This window comes from Delphinapterus leucas, chromosome 19 (assembly GCF_059928025.1).
Source record: "Delphinapterus leucas isolate spDelLeu-1000000601 "Yukka" chromosome 19, BTC_Dleu_Yukka2, whole genome shotgun sequence".
Lineage (NCBI taxonomy): Eukaryota > Metazoa > Chordata > Mammalia > Artiodactyla > Monodontidae > Delphinapterus > Delphinapterus leucas.
The window spans coordinates 55806215-55822983 of NC_143147.1; the positions used below are offsets into that span (position 1 = coordinate 55806215).

The following is a 16769-nucleotide window of genomic DNA, read 5'->3' on the forward strand; positions in this document are numbered from 1 at the left end:
ACTTATGGCCTTTTTACTTTACTTCCTCATCTCCTCCCCGCTGTGTTCTATAAAAGAAACTGGCATCCAAACTCCGATAAGATGGTTTTTTTGGAGACACTAGTCCGCCATCTTTTCGGTCTGCCGGCTTTCCAAATAAAGTCATATCCCTGGCCTCAACACCTCGTTTCCCAATTTATTGACCTGGTGTGCGGCGAGCGGAGCAAGCTTGGACTCGGTAACAATTTGAGCAAAAAGCCTAAACCAAGAGCTCGGAAACAGTGACTCCCCAGCTGCTGGGAACTTCGCCGCCGGCTAGGCTGACTTTGGAGAGTCTCAGCTTCACCTCATACCTCTAACCCGCTGCACAGACTCTTGCTCTGCTTTTCTGTTTTCTCAAGTATCGACCTGCCCTCAATAAAATCAGTGTCACCGGTTAACACAAAACTCAGGGGCTTGCTTTCAGACCCAACACCCCCTACTCTGGCCTGTGAGGATGCACACGACCCGGCCGTTGCCTACTTCCACGACTTCACCCCACACGGGGCTGCCCTGACCCACTGCACCTGACCCCCACGAACCAGCAGTCTTAGCAAACTCGCACCAGCCGTCCCTCCGTTTGGGACACTCCTGCCCCACCATTTTCTCATCGCTGCTTCTCCTCGTCCCTGAGGTCTCAAATGTCACCTATTCATTGAAGACTCTGTCCCGCCGAGTAAAGTAGCTCCCAGTCACTTTATTATGTCATCTTGCTTGATTTTCTTCATAGTGGTCACTGCAGTTTACTTTGTCTACTGCCTGTCTTCTCTACTAGAATGCAAGCTCTGTCGGGGCAGGGCCTGTCTGTCTTCTTCACTGATGTATTCCCCAAGGCCTACAACAGTGCTGGCAGCTACTTAAAAAGTAATCATTTAAGCAACGTTTGAACTCAGGAGGTTTTCTGCCCATGACCTTGTTATTCCCATGGGCTGGAGAGGAGAGCAAACGTACCAGTCGGTTCCACTGGAGACAGTTCCACATGCTGACTTATACTGCAAACGCCAGCCCTCCTACAACACATTCCCTAGCTTCCCTGTTACCAGGGGAACTTCACAGATCAGAATCTGACACCTGCATGTGAGAAAGTACTGCATTTTTTAGCAGGTAACAATATGGCCCCAATGAGAACAAACCTAGAATGACTTTGTATTTGAAGGTCTCTCCTCTGATCTGTAGGCAAACTCCTTGTTTCTCTAATTTGAAAAAAAAAAAAAAGGACTATGAGGGACAGCTGAGACCTGAGATTTAAAAAAATTCTTTTATAGGCACTTTAAATAACTCCCTTTGGATAAACTACATATAGGATACTTTTTTCTTAAAATTACCTATCTGCCTTTTCCTTGCCAGGAGTGCACGTAAGACATACTACCTACCAGGCTACACACTAAAGCCACACTTTTGTTGAGCCTAGGTGAGAAATGATTCATTAAACTACTGATATGATTAGTTCGTAACTTGACAATATTTCTACTGTCTTTGTTGACTATGGAAAACTACTTCAAAGTGTTAGGTTTAGAAAATGAAATTCTTTAGGTAATTGGGAAGATGAGTTCATTGGGCAAATCCAGAATCGCATGAAATGAACTCGTCTGGTGGCTGCTGTGACCCCTCTACCATTCTGTCCCCAACTCCCCGGAAATGACCCTAAAATGGATGCTTTCTACTTTGTGGATGTTCTATAGTCTGAACTCAGACAGAAGGCGACCTTTATTTAGGAAAACAAAGGCACTATTTTGAAAGGAAGAGATTTGGTCTGGTTTTACCACAAGAAAGGCAGGTTAGTCCATTATACTGCTTCCGATTTAGAAAAGGTCAAAATTCAGATGAAAAGGAGATATTTAGCCCATTCTCGTTAAACATAGCATGGCACGGTTTTATTAGTATAATGTATAATCTCAAATTGCCTAGAGAAAGAAACGAATTCTATCAAAGTCTTTTCTTAGTTTCCCCCACCATGAAAAGCACTTTGTTCATTTTGAAGTATTTGAAAAATACATAAGCTACTGCTATCCAGAAATGACCATAAAATGATAACTTTGTTTAAAGAGCTTGTTTAAAGACAAAATGCAATAAAGCCCACAAACACAATATTTATGAAATGTCCAACAAATAAGCACATTCAACCTCCCAAAGGTTTCACACAGGATAAATTTTGGTATAACGTCAGCCACTGTGAAAATATAAGAACTATATATAATTGGCGCTGTACTCTGGAAAAATACCCAACTGATCCTATAGGGCACGTTTTTGGTCTCCTGACTGGAAAATATTGGGATCTGATAGTGAAGTGCTCTTGGCTAGTAAAGCGCAGCCAAGCTTTACTCAGAAAGAAATTCCTAGGCAGCAGCATCACCCTTCACTCACCTTGGAGCTGCCTGCAAAAGGCACAAAGGTCTGTTATCTGAAAAGAGGAAGACGTCTATGGAGAAAAGGGCTCTTATCCTCTCTGTATAAGACACTGATTCACAGTATCAAAAGGAGCTTGGGGACTTCCCTGGTGGGGCGTAGTGGTTAAGAATCTGCCTGCCAATGCAGGGGACACGGGTTCGAGCCCTGGTCAGGGAAGATCCCACATGCTGTGGAGCAACGAAGCCCGTGAGCCACAACTACTGAGCATGCGCTCTAGAGCCTGCAAGCCACAACTACTGAGCCCGCATGCCACAACTACTGAAGCCCACGCGCCCTAGAACCCATGCTCTGCAACAAGAGAAGCCACCGCTTGCCCCAACTAGAGAAAGCCCGCGCGCAGCAACGAAGACCCAAGGCAGCCAAAAATAAATAAATAAATAAACAAACAAATAAATAAATAAATAAAAGCAGCTTGGCACGCTGCTGTTATTTCCACTGGTAAAATAAACTAGAAGAGTAAGAAGCAGGGCAAGAGTCTTGAAACTTCTGCCAAAAAAAATACATTTTCTGTTTTGTACTTTAAAACATGGGGTTTTGTTTTTAAACTAGATTTGACGTCCTGCCTTATAATCTAGACAGAGATCTATATTATCTCTGTGGACTGAAATCTATTATTAATAGACTAAGGATGGGAAATTTAGTACTACTAGCCACTGAAAGATAACCACATGTTACAGTGTTGAAACTGTCCCTTTTAGTTTTTGGAGGGGGTGGCTGGTGACTGGTAAGGCTACAAAGGGGAGGAGACAGAAAAAGTGCCTGAGAGTTTTTCAGTTTTCAAAGTACACATCAGAATCTCTCTAGGGTGAAACCTAAGTCCCCACAAGTAGAAGAATTATACCATGTATAAAACTCAGTGACAGATGAGCAGAAACATAAAATGATAAGCCAACCAAAAAAACATACAACATTCCACAAGTCACCTCCATGCAACAAGCCACAGTACTAGAGCCTGGAAAATCACTTACTTTTCTCCGAGTGTCACCCGGAGGCTGCTCTGGAGTGGAGAGATTGAGTGTTGGCATGTTGGGTTTTGGAAGAAGACACACCCACATTCAGAACAGCAATTACTGCACTTAGGACTACATTTACTAATGGAAACCACTTAAGAATCATTACAGCAAAAAGTGCCTGCAGTGCTACATATAAACACACACACACACACACACCCCCAGAGATCCACAGTAAAAATGCTGCAGATAGATGGAGTTTTAAACATAAATCTATGGCTCTTCAAAACTTGGCAAGGCTCTTATTCTACGGGTATTCTTTACTGAGTACAACTCAACTGCTATAGTTCTGGTCATACAATTACTTTCCATCAGCACACAATGTTACTTTCAATAGGCTAGTTTCAGAGTCTTATACTGTGAACAAAAAATTCATTATAAAATTATATGCATGGTTGGCTATTTCCCAGGGAGTGCAGGGACTAGAAAACAGGTTTGCCAAAAAAAAAGACAAAAAAGTTTTAATACAGTCACATGTGTTTATGGGACCATTACCCAATTTGATTCTCCAGTCAGATACATTCTATTCTAAATGAAAATAAAGCAAGGGCTTTTTGGCTCTCTGCTACTCCTGATGCATATGAATAAAGCAAAGGACAACTTAAATGACTTTCTGCTCCAAAAGAAGACAAATTCTGTATCTGTGCTTTTTATTTTCTCTATTCTGAAAAGTGATCAAAGTAAAGATTTTAACTGTAAAGTATTGGAATGATTACACATCTCCAAATATCTTAAATTATATTGCTAGATATTGGGTGCAGAGTAAATTAGCCTCAATTTATCAAAATAAGATTTTCGTGTGTGTGCCACGGACATCAGTTTTCTGGTATATAAATGGCAGGAGCGGCTGCTTAAGAGGGGCTTCTTACAAGTCAAAGATAAGCCAGGTGAACAGGTAAAAGGAAATCAAACTAAGGCTTCTTAGAGCAGAAGGCAAATTCCAAGCTGCATCAGCTTGGTAACATACACTTCATGAAGCTGTAAACAATATACAGAACAATCTCTTCATCCTCCTCAGATCAGAGACTAGGGAATTATCAAAAGACATCCAGAGATCCTACCCTCAAGACACTGAAACCAAAATCCATTCACCTAATTCACATAACTGGAATATTTTAAGCTAATTAATGTAAACTGGACTTCCAACTCAATTTCCATCAATGCCAATGTTTACTTTTAAACCACTGTATTGCCATTAATGATGGGGAAAAAAATGAGAATAGCACCAGAACATAGTATTTTTGTTCCACTAGCCTTTCCTTTACTGTGCAGATTACTTTTATTCTTTATAACCAAAACAAAAATAACTCATCATTTTTCTAAACTCTTATTTGTCTTCTCTAAAACCCTTTGACAAAGTTTATGAATAATTCAACTCCAGAAGTTCTTTGAGTGGCAGTAGGGAAGATAAATTAATAGGTGCTACCTAGTAACTAGCAAGTTTGAGTTTTCAATTACTCAAGCCTCTCGAGGTAGTTTGGATCAGTTAGCCAACATACTCTATCTGATAACCCATTTCTTTAGCTATAGGAGCTGAAGAGAGTATCATGGTGTACAGATAAAAAGAAAGGGGCTTTACTACTATTATTTTTATAGAAAAAGAATTTTCCTTGCCTTAAGTCAAGATCACAGTTCCCAAAACAGCTCAGTTGGAAAATAGCCAAAGGGGAGTGCCTGGATTTGTTAAACCTCAAAATTGCAAACCTACTTTACTTCTGAATCAACATTTAGATTTTACAATAGGAAGTTAGTATTTTTGTCCTGACAGATTTTTTTTTCTCTAGTCTCTAAGTCTCATGAAAAGATGAGTCAACTAGATTGATCAGAAAAACCATAACTTTTATATCACTGCTACCTTTGTCCTGACTATAATTTTATTTTTTAAATCTTCAAGGCTAGAGACTTTTAAACACCTACTTTTTTTCCTTTAAGAATATGTGTTTCATAGACAAATACTTAGAAGAAACACGTGTGCTTTTAAGTAAATACTGGCTTTCTAACAATCAAGAAAGGCCAAGGACAACTGCCAGATTAGTCCTCAAATTTTGGGGAAAGCATGTATTCAAAAAGGAGCCAAGTAAATATAACAGCTGTAGCCAAACAAATATAAATTGCTAATTTCTATAAATTGATTTAATCAACAAAAAGGCAGCGATATTTATCCTGAAGTGATGGCTAAATGCCATACTGTACTTACCTCCAAATAGTTCCAAATCTCTTAAGCCCTCAACAATGAACTTTTCCGAGACCCACCGCTAAAGAGGAAAACCCCAAAGAGAATTAGTATTTCTTCCAAGCCACAAAAAATTAACTATCAGCCATTAGATAGACAGACAAAGAGACAACTACAAAAAGCGAATCATGCAGTACAGTTAAGCTACATTTCTATGGAAAAGTTTTGAAAAGAATCTTGGATTTAAATCAACTGAACACAATAGATTAATTCCTTTCTCTATTCTTCTTTGCCTAATTTGATGAACAATTCTTAAATCTGACAGACGAGAAATAAGTAGTACTGGCCCTAATAATGAAGAATGCTTTTGTCCTTCCTATATATAAAACTGCCTTTTGGTTCCATCTTATTCATTCCATGGCTGTCTATTACAGATGCTTTGGATCATTAATGCCAATTTGAAAACTACTGGAATTCACACACAGAAAATAGGGATGAAACAGTTTTTCACAAGCCTCTATTAGTTTGTAAAAGGAAATAGCAAACTGCATATTCTTTCATCCACTAGGATTTCTAAAGACATCACCAACGTTTACATTTTCTACCAAGTTTACAAGGACCAAACTAGCATGACTAATCTATGGTTCACTTTACTGGACTATTTCAAACTAGTATTGGATTTCCATCATACTGATCAGCGGTCTGGTTTCACCTGAATCAGGTTAGGTTGAAATAGAAAAGAAGCTCATACATAAAAGCAATGGGATCAAGGTTATATTTCACTCAAGGGCTGGTATTAAAGCTTGGCTTAGGGGTATTCTTTCCACTGGGTAGAGTTCAGGCTAAGGAGGGATTCTGTTTTGTTTCTCTTAATTAATAGCGAGGTTTACTCTTTCCAATATAAATTATTCTTACCACATAAACATAAGAAAAAGGAAGATTAAGGAACATTCAGAAATAAGTTGCATAATATGGACTATGAATTTAAACTATAACATCATTCTCTATATCAATTTTTTCCAAATTAAAAAAAGAACACTGTAAATTAAAAAAATTGATATAAAAAATTTATATTCACTGGAACACAAAATATAATTGACACCTTAATATTTAAAGAAAGTGGTATATTAAGGGAGTTCCCTGGTGGCCTAGTGGTTAGGATTCCAGGCTTTCACTGCTGTGGCCCGGGTTCAGTCCCTGGTTGGGGAACTAAGATCGCACAAGCCGTGCGGCCAAAAGAGAAAAAAAAAAGAAAGTGGTATATTCACAATGTCTCACAGTACACATACAGTGTTACAGAATTTTAAAATAATTACTACAGCAGTTAGAAATTGAGTACTTGATAATAAACAAGATAGTCTTTTAGGAAATCATTTAGGAAGCTTGTAAAGAAGCTAAACCCAGTATTTGTTCTTGAGGTCATTTTAGCTAGTGAAGTTCTCAGGTGTAATAAAATTTTTCAAGAAGCCTTCAATTAAAACCTATGATGGGAGTTCCCTGGTGGTCCAGTGGTTAGGACTACGTGCCTTCACTGCCAAGGGCCCGGGTTCAAAAAAGTGTTCCAATGATTACAATCTGATGCTGATTTTTTTTTAATTAATTAATTAATTTATTTTCGGCTGCATTGGGTCCTTGTTGCCGCGCGCGGGCTTTCTCTAGTTGCAGTGAATGGGGGCTACTCTTTGTTGTGGTGCGTGGGCTTCTCATCGCGGTGGCTTCTCCTGTTGCGGAGCACAGGCTCTAGGCACACGGGCCTCAGTAGTTGTGGCACACGGGCTCAGTAGTTGTGGCATGTGGGCTCAGTAGTTGTGGCTCACGGGCTCCAGAGCACAGGCTCAGTAGTTGTGGCACACAGGCTTAGCTGCTCTGTGGCATGTGGGATCTTCCTGGAACAGGGCTCGAACCTGTGTCCCCTGCACTGGCAGGCGTACTCCCCACCACTGAGCCACCAGGGAAGTCCGATGCTGATTTTTAAAACGCACAAACTGGGCTTCCCTGGTGGCGCAGTGGTTGGGAGTCCGCCTGCCGATGCAGGGGATGCAAGTTCGTGCTCCAGTCCGGGAGGATCCCACATGCTGCGAAGCAGCTGGGCCCGTGGGCCATGGCCGCTGGGCCTGCGCGTCCGGAGCCTGTGCTCCGCGACGGGAGAGGCCACAGCAGTGAGAGGCCCGCGTACCGCAAAAAAAAAAAACAAAAAACAAACACACACACACACAAACTCACTGAAAACGTGTAGGAAACAGGCAGATCATTAGTGGGTACACATCTACACTGAAAAGGGCCAGCAACTCATTTAATGTTGAATGACTGATAATCATAAAATAAGCCCCCTTGTTTCTTCTCTATCAGACAAACTGGTGGGTATATTCTATGTCTCTGGCCAGCCTCTGCCTGCAAATTCGTGTCTTTTTTTTAAAAATTTATTTATTATTTATTTTTGGCTGCGTTGGGTCTTCACTGCTGCACGCAGGCTTTCTCTAGTTGTGGCAAGCGGGGGCTACTCTTCGTTGCAGTGCACGGGCTTCTCATGTTGCGGAGCACGGGCTCTAGGCGTGCGGGCTTCAGTAGTTGTGGCACACAGGCTTAGTTGCTCTGTGGTACATGGGATCTTCCCGGACCAGGGCTCAAACCCGTGTCCCCTGCATTCACAGGTGGATTCTTAACCAATGCACCACCAGGGATGTCCCTGCAAGTTCTTTTCTTAGGAGTGGAGGCTGCAATACCTACTTTACTTTCTACATCCCTCACTTCTGTATGATTCTGAACATCACATAAAAAAAAAAACCCCAAAAACCTCCTACAATATCTGCCAAACACACTGCTTTTCAGAAAATAAAAAATAGTAAAGCCAGAAGAAGAGAAACACTCACCCTAATTCGCTCTGGTTTACTTACAAGAAAAGACATGAGTTCCTAACGTGCAGACCTACTTCAATTTCAACAATTTAAACCTAAAAGGAAAATAGACACAGGTTGTTAGTCAAATCTGCTTTTATAGAAATATTTGTTGATTAACAATAACTTACTATGAGTCTACCGTTCAAAGCACGGTACTATACCTACAAATTCCTAGATTCTAAAGATCTGTTTAGAGAAACTTTAAGTGACGATAAACCTGTATGTACTTTGGCCAAATACATTCTGAAATACTGCAATATCTGTAAGAGAAGTTTTTTATAGGGTTTTTTTGTTTAAATTAATCTTTCAATTTCTCATGACCCAACCCTCCACTGACCCCTCTGCAGAAGCAATTACCTTCATTTCTTTTGTCTGTTTATCCTCCTTTTTATCATCATTCTTAAATGCTGTTTATGTGTCATGACTTATCCATTTTAGACATTTATCTACTAACTTCCTACCATGGTAGGTGAAGACTAAGCTCTCCTCCATCAACTTCCTGCACCCTACATTCCTGCCTTCATTCTCCCAACATAGTTCTGACATAAATTTTGGTTAAAACAATAGTCCAAATTTACATTACTAGGACTATGCAAACATGGTTCTTCATTGAGGCAAACAGAGGTGACCACGTCTTCTTCCCCATACACTCATTTTTCCCCCCTAGAGTTAATAATGGCCTCATTTTTTCACTTGCTTGTTTTTCCATGTAGCTATTAACTTTTCCAAATACTTCAACATTTCTGCTATTAGCCTCATCAGTGTGTTTTTCCATACACTCCAACTCATCCATTCCAATTTTGCCCTGGAGACGGCCTTCCAGGGGCCTCCATCCTGCTGCAGTCAGGACCAGCACTTAGTCAGCCTTTATAGTGTGGAGATTTGGGGCTTCCAATTCTGGGGAATATCATTTCTTTGACAAGAAATAGGAACAGAAACTCTAATAGTTAAAGGTGTACTTCTAGAATTAGCCCCCAATTTTGTATTTATTTCACTCATACTTTACAACTCTGCTTTCTAGGAGACTTCTTCAAACTTTATTTTCCAACCTTTCTACTAAGTTTTACATTTTTGTTACCCATTTCCAAGAGCTTTTGCCATTTCTCAAATGTATCTTTTTTCATATCATCCTGATCTTATTTTATGTTTGCTATTTATAGTTAAGAATTTATATCTAGAATGGCTAAAAGCATAATACATCATGACCGAGTGGGGCTTACTTCAGGAATAACAGACTGGTTTAACATTTAAAAATGAGTCAATGTACACAAAACTGTCTTTGTTTGAAGTTGTTTGCAAATAAAGAACAACCAATTTTAAGGAATTTTAAAAAATGAATCAATGTCATTTTACCTTATTAACTGAGTAAGCAAGTAAAAATACAATCATTTCAATAAATGGAGAAAAAGCATCTAACAAATTCAACACTAACCCACAAGTTAAAGAAAAAAAACCTCTTAGTCAATTAGGAATAGTCAACTAGGAATAGAATAGAAATAGAATTTACCAAGTCAACTTGCTAAAAGATATGTATAAAAAATTTCGGGGGAATGGGGATGGTGGTGTTCTGAATTGGGCGATTGGGATTGACATGTATACACTGATGTGTATAAAATGGATGACTAATAAGAACCTGCTGTATAAAAAAATAAAATAAAATTCAAAAATTTAAAAAAAAAATTTATAGCTAACATCTATTAACAGTAAAAAGAATGAATGAGTTTCTTCTAAGGACAGAAGGAAAGCAAGAATGTTCTTATCACTGCTATTCATCATTGTACTAGTGGTCTTGGCCAATGCAAAAAGGCAAGAAGAAATAAAAGGCATATAGATTGGAAAAGATGTAAAATTCTTTATGATTTTCTATGTAGACATGATTGTATACGTAGAAAACTCTAAGTATTCTATAAAAAAATCATTATACTTAAAATGAATTTAGAAAGGTCAATTATAAAATGCAATTGTATTTCTATATACTAGCAACAACCAAGTAGAAAATGAAATTTAAAAAACAATATCATCAATAATGCCTACAAAACCATAAAATAATTAGGAATATTTTAATAAATTATGGATAAGACCTGTACGTTTAAAATTATAAAACACTGCTAAGAGGGATTAAAGATGATCTAGATAAGAGGTCTGCACCATGTTCATAGATTGGAAGACTCTACATCATTAAGATGTTAATTCTCTCCAAATTGATCTACAGATTCAGTGCAATGCTAATCAAAATTCCAGCAGACTTTTAAAAGAAATTAATAAGCTGAGTCTAAGGTTTACATGGAAATACAAGAGACCTAAAATAGTCAAAACAGTTTTGAAAAAGAAAGTTATGACTTACATTACCTGATTTCCAGACTTACTTTATTGCTATAGTAATCAAGACAGTGTACTTTGGTCTAAGGATAGACAAATGGATCAGTGGAACAGAACAGAGAATCCAGAAATAGACCCATGCATATATGGTCAATTAATTTTCAAAAGAATGGCCAAAGTAATTTCATGCGGAAAGATAGTCTCGATACAACTTGATATCTATTTAGAAAAAATGAACATTGACCCTTACCTTACATCGTACACAAAAATTAACTTGAAATGGATCATAGAACTAAAGAGAAAGTTAAAACTACTAAAGAAAACAGAGGAGAAAATCTTCATGATCTTGGGATAAGCAGAGATTCAAAAAAAGAACATCAAGAGCATGAAATATAAAACAAAAATATGATAAATTTATCTTTATCAAAATTAAAAATGTCTGCCTTTGAAAGACACCACTAAGAAAATGAAAAGATTGGGAGAAAACATATTGTGTGTCCATGTATATGTGTGTGAGTGTGTGTGTCTACAAAGGACTTTATATACAGAATATATAAAGAATTTCTATACTCAATAATAAGACAGCTCAGCTTAAACAACGGGCAACATATCTGAACAGAAGATATATGAGTGGCCACTAAGCACATGAAATGATGTTCAACATCACTTGTCATCAGGGAAATGTTCATAAACCAACAATGAGATACCACTAAACACCCACCAAAATGGCTAAACATAAAGACTGACAATACCAAGTGTTGATATCAACCAACCAGAACTCTCATACATTGCTGGTGGGAATGCAAACACATATGGCCACACTGGAAAATGGTTTAGCAGCTTCTTATGACCCAACAATTCTGCTCCTAGGTAATCTACTCAAGAGAAATAAAAACATATTTTCTCATAAACTTGTACATGAATACTTGTAATGCGGTGTAATGCGGTGGCTTCTCTTGTTGCAGAGCACGGGCTCTAGGCACGCAGCCTTCAGTAGTTGTGGCACACAGGCTCAGTAGTTGTGGCTTGCGGGTTCTAGAGCACAGGCTCAGTAGTTGTGGCACACGGGCTTAGTTGCTCCGTGGCATGTGGGATCTTCCTGGACCAGGGATTGAGCCCGTGTCCCCTGCACTGGCAGTTGGATTCTTAAACTCTGAGCCACCAGGGAAGTCCCAGAAAGCAGATCTTGCTTGCCTGGGACCAACAGTGAGATGAGGGACCAACTTCAAAGAGACACATGAGAACTTTTCAGGGTGATGGAAAAGTTCTGTATCTTTATTGCATGGTGGTTGTGTGAGTGTATCTGTCAAAACTCAACAAACTGTACACTTAATACAGGCGTATTTGAGACTTCCTTGGTGGTCCAGTGGTTAAGACTCTGCGCTCCCAATGCAGGGGGCCCGTCGATCCCTGGCGAGGGAACTAAGATCCCACATACCGCAACTAAGCCCGCACACTGCAACTACTACTGAGCCCACACGCTCTAGAGCCTGTGTGCTGCAACTAGAGAAGCCTGCACGCCACAACGAAGGCCCAGCGCAGCCAAAAAAACCAAAAAAAAAAAAAAAAAGTGTATTTTGTTATAGGTGAATTACATCTGAATAAAGTTGATTTTAAAAGTAAAATGACTAAAATAAATACTCAGAAATGCTTTTGAAGAATCTAGAAAAAACCCTGCCACATTTCCCTTCTTTCTTTAAGGTTGGGTAGGGTTGTGAGGGGTTGTGGCAGTGGTACAGCAATGGGGGTGGGGACTTAGTGTGGTACACAGAATCTAAAAGTCCTTAGAACTGCTTCAGAGGAATCAAAGCAATGGTTTTCAATCCAGGGGAGTGAGGAGGCCTTTCAAAGTCATCTATAGATTTTTACCAAATTGCATTTATTCTCACCCCAACACTGATCGTATAGAAGCCCCACCCCACCATGCTGAGAATGATTTATCCTGCTACGAAATAGTAAAAATATAGATTGAATTTGGAAAAAAAAGATTATTAGAATGCACACTGTCTAATAACATTAAACACAAAGCATCAAGCCAAAGAAATTTAAGAGAAGACAACATCCATATCCATCTGTAGTCCACAACAGAAAGAAAAGAGAATATTAATGTAGATAAAGAGATGATTTTTATCCTCAGAAGGAATTATCTATGCTCTGGAAAAAATACTGGAAATAGAAAATAAAGTCAATTCCAAAACACTGTAGAAACAAATACAACTGCCCAATTGGAGAGACCCAAGAACTGGTTCTAGGCTGCCACTTCAACAGCTTCTCTAATGATCTGAACCACTGGTTCCCAAATCAGGATGTGTTTCAAATTCATTTGTGTTGTTAGAAAAATCTATGGATGCCCGCCCAAACTCCCACCTCCAAAAATTTTAATTCAGCAGGTCTGGGGAATGCAAAAGTAGAAATGGGCAACACTTTATGAAGTTCAGCAAAGGGAAAGATTACAGTTAGCTAGGTGGACCTGGATAGTTTCATTGAAGAGGTGGGGCTTGAATGTCAAGCAGGACTTAAAGAAAATGGGAATTCCAAGCGTAAAATAGTATTAGCTGCTGATTATTTAGTGCTTACATATCCACAAGTGTATCTCCTGGTTTCTAGAATAGCGCCTAGCACAGAGGAGGCACAAAGTAATACTGAAGGACTGACCAAATGTGCCGAGCAGTATTTCAGCACTTTGCATATACTCTCCAATTAATGTGAGGGCGGTTACAGAAGCAGAACTCCACACATATGAGAACAATTAACAGGCCTTAAGTGCATGCTAGATCACGGATTTTATTCAGCAGGCAGCAGGAAGCCACTGTAGGTTTTGAACAGAAAGGTGACAAACACAGAACAGTGGTCTACGGTAGTGTCTCTCAAACTTTATTGTGCATGTAAATCACTTGAGGATCTTGTTAAAATGCGGATTTTGATTCAGAAGGTCTGAAGTGGGGCCTGGTAGTTCTAACAAGCTCCCATATCATGGTAATGTTGCTGATCTGTGGACCATCATATTGACATTTGAGAAGCCTTGTTCTAAGGAACATTCTAAGGAATATTAATCTGCAAAAGGATAGGAGAGGGGGAGGTGAAAATAACCCAGAAAAGGAAGGCCAGTTAGAATACAATTATACTGGACCACATCTGTGGTGATAAGAGCCTGTGGCAGAGGGAATATTAAGAAATAGATGGATAGGGAGAAGGAAAAATAAAGAAATTTAGTTAGTAAGTACACCATAAGTCATAGAGCCTATCCTCCACCCTTTGGAAGAACTGCTTTTAAAAACTCCTGGGGCTTCCCTGGTGGTACAGTGGTTGAGAGTCCGCCTGCCGATGCAGGGGACGCGGGTTCGTGCCCCAGTCCGGGAGGATCCCACATGCCGCGGAGCGGCTGGGCCCGTGAGCCATGGCCACTGAGCCTGCGCGTCCGGAGCCTGTGCTCCGCAACGGGAGAGGCCACAACAGTGAGAGGCCCACGAACCGCAAAAAAACAAAACAAAACAAAAAAAACCCCTGAATATAAGGTTATCTAGTCTCTGCTTGAAAACTTCTCATGCCAGAGACTCACTACCTAATCAGGGAACCCATTCTAACTGTGAACAACTCTGATGACTCCGACTTTTTTTGTATGTGCCCAAGTAACTGGGAAAAGAGTAGCGTGTCAAAGACAAAATGGGAAAGCTCAGAGATGGAAGTTTTGGTGGAAAGATGAGTTTGAGTTTTTAGGTCATACTGAGGTTGAGAAAACAGTTATATACCCCAAGTAGAAATAGCATTCAGTTAGAGAAGTACTGAAAAGACTGATGCTTAAAAGAGGGGTTAGAGATGGCTATGTGGACTTGGAAGTTAGCAGCTAAAGCTATATGAGCGACAAAAATTCACTAAAGAAGAAAATGGTGAGAGAAAAGCAGAAAGCTGGGAAGTAAGCCTTGGAAGAGGTCCATATTTAGGACATGCAGCTTGAAAGGCAGGTAGGAAATGGAACCCAAAGGAAAAACTTTAACGATCCTGCTTCCCCTTGTGGACCACTAACACTCTCCCAATCTGTTAACTTTTACCTGTCCTTCACTACTCATCTCAGGTGTCCTGTGCTACAGGAAGTCCTCCCTGACCGCCCCTCCCTACCCATGTTAGATGTCTGGCCTCTGTATTCAACCCTTATACCTACCACTCTCTTAATTGCCTAGTTATCAGTTTCCTCCACTAGAATAGGCACTCTGTGAAGGCAGGGAACGCATTTCGTTCACTGTTGCATTCCCAGGGGCTACTGTGACTAACACTTAATATTGGCACTCCTGTATCTGTTAAATTAATAATGGTAAAAATAATAAAAGCAGCAGACACTTATGTGAACTTAGTATGTGCCAGGTTCTGTGCTAAATGCTTCATGGAGATCAGCTCACAGCAAATATTATAGATCCTCATTTTACAGATCAGGAAATTAAGACTCAGAGAGGTTAAATGCCCAAAGTTACACAGGCATGGGACTTCCCTGGTGATCCAGTGGTTAAGATTCCACACTTCCACTGCAGGTTCGATCCCTGGCTGGGGAACTAAGATCCCACAAGCTGTGTGGTATGGCCAACAAATAAAAAACACACAAACAAAAAAAACAAAGTTACACAGGCAAGTGGTGGAGGACTGATTAGGTCTGTTCCAAAGCCTGTGCTCTGGAAACCATGAGTGATAACAGAGAAGCTTAGGGAGAAGTGTCAAGGCTGTGTGTGCAAAGATATAAAGGCTGAAAAAGCATCACCTGATTTGACAATGAGGTTGACCAGATGCCAAATGGTATAGAAAGGAGATTCATTTACTTTGATTTTTCCTTTTTTCCCTATTTTTATCACTGGTTTTCTAAACATTCTCCATGTCTGTGATGACAACTATAAACACTGCATTTGAGCCACAATACCTCTAAGAAACCTAGTTAAAGGGTGGGGGGGGGGCAACAGATTTAACCCGTTCAGCACTAACATATGGCTGAATAGGCTCCTGGCCTGAGGAGATTTGAAAATCAGGAAAGATTTGGTTTCTTCAACTCTCAGGGACAAGAAACAGTCTTGGGGGTCTCTAAAGAAAAGTATCCATCAATCAATGAAAAACTGTTTTAATGCCACAAATACATATTGGAATACGGTTCTACCCCAACAGATATTACAATAAGAAAAGAATCAATTCGAACGGCTTTTGCTCTTTTGGGAGAAGTCAAGTTAGAATATACTAGGATATCTTAGCAGAAGGCTGGGCATAGAAGTTAGTTCCCCATTTCCTGAAAACTTGAACAATTTTATTTAACCACACCCCTTCTCTCTCGCTCACCTCCCTACCCCCGCCCCTCATCTCCACCCCAATCTACTGTGGGCACTTAAACATTTTGGAAAACAAGACAATCAGAAGCTCTGTTTAGGCTGATTCAGGGAGTACCTGATCTCTGTCCTTACGAGGGCTTGACCCACTAGCTATCCAGCCTGGGATGAGATGGGGATGTGGTGGGGGGATGCGGGGAGAGGGCAGCCTAGGATATGCCTCCTCTTTGCTAGATCAGGACAAACTGCCACCTGGGCCCCAGGTTTCCCACCTGGAAATGAGGGGGGAAGAGGAGAGGGAGCCCGACAACTCTGCTCCGGTGTCTCCGGGCCAGGCCCAAGCCTATTCTACTCTCGGGCTGCAGCCCCTCATTGCGGGAATCGAGAATTCGGGTGAAAAGGGGCCCGTAGAAGGCGAGGGGGAGCTTAGGATGGCCGCTCTGCCGGAGGCCCGCCCCCGAGGAGATGGAATCGGCGTCAGGGCAGGAGTGACCGATCCCTGGAGCGCACCAGGCGGCCCCGCCAGCCCGGTACCTGGTCCTGGAGTCAGCCAGCAGTCTCGACCCAATCTCAGCTCCGCCTCCTTGGTTTAAGGCCGCGTTGCCGCCAGGCCAGTTGCTGGGAGGGAGGTACGCAACGTGCCATG

The 16769-nt window shown here is 40.5% G+C and overlaps 1 protein-coding gene across 6 annotated transcripts in view; it reads right to left on the reverse strand.

Annotated features, from left to right (window-relative positions):
- The window catches only part of STRADA (STE20 related adaptor alpha), a 29278-nt gene extending 12509 nt beyond the window's left edge, over window positions 1-16769 (reverse strand). Inside the window, exons 1-4 of one of the 6 annotated variants that reach the window (XM_022589117.3) lie at window positions 16658-16769; window positions 8481-8560; window positions 5635-5692; window positions 3396-3424 (exon numbers count right to left, since the gene is read on the reverse strand). In XM_022589117.3, the coding sequence (XP_022444825.1) occupies window positions 3396-3424; window positions 5635-5692; window positions 8481-8516 (123 nt within the window). In that variant the 5' untranslated portion in view covers window positions 8517-8560; window positions 16658-16769. The other 5 variants (XM_022589120.2, XM_022589119.2, XM_022589123.3 and 2 more) reach the window with 5 other exon arrangements.